Here is a 5,000-nt window from a genome sequence, read left to right on the forward strand (position 1 = left end):
TGAGGACGCCACCTGCAGGCTGAAGACCGGCGAAGGAGCTGCAGGACGGACAGAAGAAGACAATCACAGTGGACGTATCCATGGGGACAACCTCCATAGAGTCCTTGCTACAGTTTGAAAAAGGGTTGCCTTTTGACGGCGGCCATCTTTGTTTGTGGCCATATTTGATCAATTCTTGCTCCTCTTCAGCTCCGCCCACTGATCGCCATGCTATCAACCTGTCAATCCCAAGTAGCCCCGCCCTAACTCCTCCCACCTCTCTGTTCTTTTAAATGGGACCAGGATTTACTGGGGAACATCGCGCTGTCATGGAGAATTATTAAATGTTTACTGTCAGACTGATGTTCTGCCCCCTGCTGGACAGGATGCAGGTCGAACACCTTTAAGGTGGTTTAATCTACACTGAACAGACAGGAATATATCCATTTATATAATCCAGTTATTTACAGCTCCAGTCTCTGCAGACGGACCTCCTGCATCCTGCACAAACAATGACAGGAGGGAAGTGTGTGTGTGTCTGTGTGTGTGTGTGTGTGTGTGTGTCTGTGTGTGTGTGTGTGTGTGTGTGGAGTGCAGGTCAGAGCGGCCTGACGAACACTGAATACTTTTCATTCTTCGACTTCCTGATGAAGATATTCGATCCTTCTGCTTCACACTCTGTAAGAGAGCTGCGTCTGGACAGCAACCTGAACGACTTCTACTGTTGCTTTGAAAGACCATGGGACAACCTGGAGACCCCCGACACCACAGAGACCCCCGACACCACAGAGACCCCCAATCCCCAGAGACCCCTGACACCACAGAGACCCCCGACACCCCAGAGACCCCCGACACCCCAGAGACTCCCGACACCCCAGAGACCCACAACATTCCAGAGACCTCCAACATTCCAGAGACCCCAGAGACCCCCGACACCACAGAGACCCCCGACACCCCAGAGACTCCCAACACCCCAGAGACCCCAGAGACCCCCGACACCCCAGAGACCCCAGAGACTCCTGACACCCCAGAGACCCCCCACATTCCAGAGACCCCAGAGACCCTTGACACCCCAGAGACCCCCCACATTCCAGAGACCCCAGAGACCCTCGACACCCCAGAGACCCTCGACACCCCAGAGACTCCCAACATCCCAGAGAACTCCCGACACCCCAGAGACCCCGGACATTCCAGAGACCCCAGAGACCCCGGAGACCCCCGAAACCCCAGAGACCCCCGACACCCCAGAGACCCCTCTTTCAGTCACTGAGAGAGATGTAAATAAGACCTTTAAGAGACAGAACCCCTGCTGGACCAGACTCTGTCACTGGACTTCAGCTTTAATACTCTCATGTTCCCTCTGGACAGTTTATGTTTTTATTATTCTTTTTATTTGACATTTTTTAAATGTTATTTTATATATTGGTAATTGTTTCTTATATTTTATTTAAGCACTTGTTAAGTTAGATCCTTTAGATGATCCTTCATGAGATCCAGTGATGGAGTCTGACCTGTGAGTGCTGACACGTCGCTCCTCTCTCCGTCCGTCCTGGAGCTCACAGTGAGCCTGTAAACAGCCCCAGGTCTTAAACCTGCAATCAGACAGGTGAAGTCGGCTTTGGACTTTCCGTCAGAGTCACAGTGGGTGTGGTTACAGTGGGCGTGGTCACAGTGGGAGGGGTCAGTGTTGATCTCTTTTGCGAACAAGGTGAAGTTACAGGAGAGAGCTGTGCTGCTGAACTTCACCACAGCTGATTGTGAGCTTGTTCTGATCTCTGTGACGTTAATGGAGCAACGAGAATCCTCAGTGGGGCGCCCCTGAAACAGGAAGTGGACCTTAATGTTTGAGTGACATCTATTCAGAGAATTCTGACGGTGTGAATAATGCGTCGTGTCAAGATCAGAAAGTGGAACAAAACATTCAAATCAAGGTGTACTTACAAGTTTGGTGGCGGGCGCGGTTGAAGCTGTCATGACAGGAGGCGGAGCTGAGGTTGTTCTGGTGGAGGTTGTGGCTGCAGGTGGCGTGGTACTGGTGGTGGTGATGGGTGGTGTTGTTATGGTGGTGTTTGGAGCGAGGGTGGGGACCATGCCTGTGGTTGTTGTGATTGAAGTTTTAGTGGGTGTGGCTGTAGATGTGGTGGGTGTGGCTTTGGGTATGGTGGGTGTGGTTTTGGGTATGGTGGGTGTGGCTGTAGATGTGGTGCGGGTGGTTTTGGGTATGGTGGGTGTGGCTGTAGATGTGGTGGGTGTGGCTTTGGGTATGGTAGGTGTGGCTGTAGATGTGGTGGGCGTGGTTTTGGTCACGGTGGGTGTGTCTGTAGATGTGGTGGGTGTGGCTGTAGATGTGGTGGGTGTGGCTTCGGGTATGGTGGGTGTGGCTGTAGATGTGGTGGGCGTGGTTTTGGTCACGGTAGGTGTGTCTGTAGATGTGGTGGGTGTGGCTGTAGATGTGGTGGGTGTGGCTGTAGATGCGGCGGGCGTGGTTTTGGTCACGGTGGGTGTGGCTGTAGATGTGGTGGGCGTGGCCGTAGATGTGGTGGGTGTGGCTGTAGATGTGGTGGGCGTGGCCGTAGATGTGGTGGGTGTGGCTGTAGATGTGGTGGGTGTGGTTTTGGGTATGGCGGGTGTGGCTGTAGATGTGGTGGGTGTGGCTGTATGTGTGGTGGGTGTGGTTTTGGGTATGGTGGGTGTGGCTGTAGATGTGATTTGGGGTATGGTGGGTGTGTCTGTAGATGTGGTGGGTGTGGTTTTGGGTATGGTGGGTGTGGCTGTAGATGTGGTGGGTGTGGCTGTATGTGTGGTGGGTGTGGCTGTAGATGTGGTGGGTGTGGCTGTAGATGTGGTGGGTGTGGTTTTGGGTATGGTGGGTGTGGCTGTAGATGTGGTGGGTGTGGTTTTGGGTATGGTGGGTGTGTCTGTAGATGTGGTGGGTGTGGTTTTGGGTATGGTGGGTGTGGCTGTAGATGTGGTGGGTGTGGCTGTAGATGTGGTGGGTGTGGCTGTAGATGTGGTGGGTGTGGCTGTAGATGTGGTGGGTGTGGCTGTAGATGTGGTGGCTGTGGCTATAGATGTGGTGGGTGTGGTTTTGGGTATGGTGGGTGTGGCTGTAGATGTGGTGGGTGTGGCTGTAGATGTGGTGGGTGTGGCTGTAGATGTGGTGGGTGTGTGACTTGTGGGTGGAGCCGTTAGACGGGAGGTGCTGGTTCTTGGAGCCTTCATGGTGGTGGTGTTGTTTGAGGTTTCTGGCTGAGCTGTGGAGACTGTAAACTGGGTGGGGGAGACGAAGGGGGGGGTTTTGGTTATTAAAGGTCGAGCTTGACTTGTCGATGCAGGATCCACTTTCATATCTGATCTGGACGTCAAACCTGCAGGAGGTGAAGCTGTGATGGAGGCAGGTGAAGAAAAGTTTGTTAAATCTGTGTTTGAGTCTGAAACAGAAAAACCAGCAGAGAGAAGACGAGTCACTGAGAAGGAGGAAGATGAGGAGGAAGGAAGGGAAGAGGAGGATGAGGAGGAAAGAAGGGAGGAGGTGGAGAAAGATGAGGAGGAAGGAAGAGAGGAGGAGGATGAGGAGGAAGGAAGAGAGGAGGAGGATGAGGAGGAAGGAAGAGAGGAGGAGGATGAGGAGGAAGGAAGAGAGGAGGAGGATGAGGAGGAAGGAAGAGAGGAGGAGGATGAGGAGGAAGGAAGAGAGGAGGAGGATGAGGATGAGGAGGAAGGAAGAGAGGAGGAGGAGAAGGATGAGGAGGAAGGAAGAGAGGAGGAGGAGAAGGATGAGGAGGAAGGAAGAGAGGAGGAGGATGAGGAGGAAGGAAGAGAGGAGGAGGAGAAGGATGAGGAGGAAAGAAGAGAGGAGGAGGATGAGGAGGAAGGAAGAGAGGAGGAGGATGAGGAGGAAGGAAGAGAGGAGGATGAGGAGGAAGGAAGAGAGGAGGAGGATGAGGAGGAAGGAAGAGAGGAGGAGGAGAAGGATGAGGAGGAAGGAAGAGAGGAGGAGGATGAGGAGGGAGGAAGGGAGATGGCAGAGGAGTTTGAAGAGGAAAGGGAGGATGAGGTCAAGGACGAGGAGGAGGAAGGGAGGGAGGAAGTGAAGAAGGAGGAGGAGGTCTCAGTTGTCTCCTCCTCCTTCCTCTTCAGGCTCCTCTGTTGTTCAGTGGTCGTTACAGATGAGGGGGTGGAGTTATCATGACTGTTGATGGGACGTGGCTCAGGTGGAGGATCAGGACTCAGGTCTGACGGAGGATCAGGACTCAGATCTGATGGAGGATCAGGACTCAGGTCTGACGGAGGATCAGGACTCAGATCTGATGGAGGATCAGGACTCAGGTCTGACAGAGGATCAGGACTCAGGTCTGACGGAGGATCAGGACTCAGATCTGATGGAGGATCAGGACTCAGGTCTGACGGAGGATCAGGACTCAGATCTGATGGAGGATCAGGACTCAGGTCTGATGGAGGATCAGGACTCAGGTCTGACGGAGGATCAGGACTCAGGACTGATGGAGAAGGTGTGCTGACTGTGTTGGATGTTTGTGTGTGAGCAGAGACACTGATGGGTGGAAGGGTGAGGGAACGTCCCACAGGTTCATCAGTTGAGGAATCAGAGAGAGCGGAGGCAGGAGACGCGTCTGCAAACAGAGAGACAGCACCCCAGCAGGAGACGCATTAAAACATGACACACAACAAGAGGAGGAGGAACAGCATAATCCTAACTTGGATTCTCTTAAGACTCCAAGTCTCTACCATCACACACTGATGGTAGAGGCTGCTGCAGAGTAAAGAGTCCATCAGTATGAACTCATCCATTCATACACATTCACACACTGATGGTAGAGGCTGCTGCAGAGTAAAGACTCCATCAGTATTAACTTAATGCTAATCTGCTCCTCAATAGTTGGGTACTCAATGATAATCACCCTGATCACTCCTGGTTTCACCTTATTGTCTTGGACACTTAATGCAAATCACTGCTCCTTTATGTTGCTGAGCACTTTAATGGCCCAGTCTGCATCCCTGCA

At 52.7% G+C, this 5,000-nt stretch overlaps 2 protein-coding genes across 2 annotated transcripts in view; both read right to left on the bottom strand.

The window, feature by feature from the left end:
* The window catches only part of zfc3h1 (zinc finger C3H1-type containing), a 61,106-nt gene that overhangs the window by 26,116 nt on the left and 29,990 nt on the right, over positions 1 to 5,000 (bottom strand). The window lies entirely within an intron of this gene.
* Positions 1 to 5,000, bottom strand: part of LOC306826019 (receptor-type tyrosine-protein phosphatase beta-like) — a 28,697-nt gene that overhangs the window by 21,177 nt on the left and 2,520 nt on the right. The window contains 3 exon segments of the mRNA XM_079347048.1: positions 1 to 38; positions 1,491 to 1,797; positions 1,921 to 4,610. The exon segment at positions 1 to 38 is cut by the window's left edge and continues 226 nt beyond it. Of these exon segments, the coding sequence (XP_079203174.1) occupies positions 1 to 38; positions 1,491 to 1,797; positions 1,921 to 4,610 (3,035 nt within the window).

The sequence above is a fragment of the Symphodus melops genome (genome assembly GCF_947650265.1).
Source record: "Symphodus melops genome assembly, chromosome: 6".
NCBI lineage: Eukaryota > Metazoa > Chordata > Actinopteri > Labriformes > Labridae > Symphodus > Symphodus melops.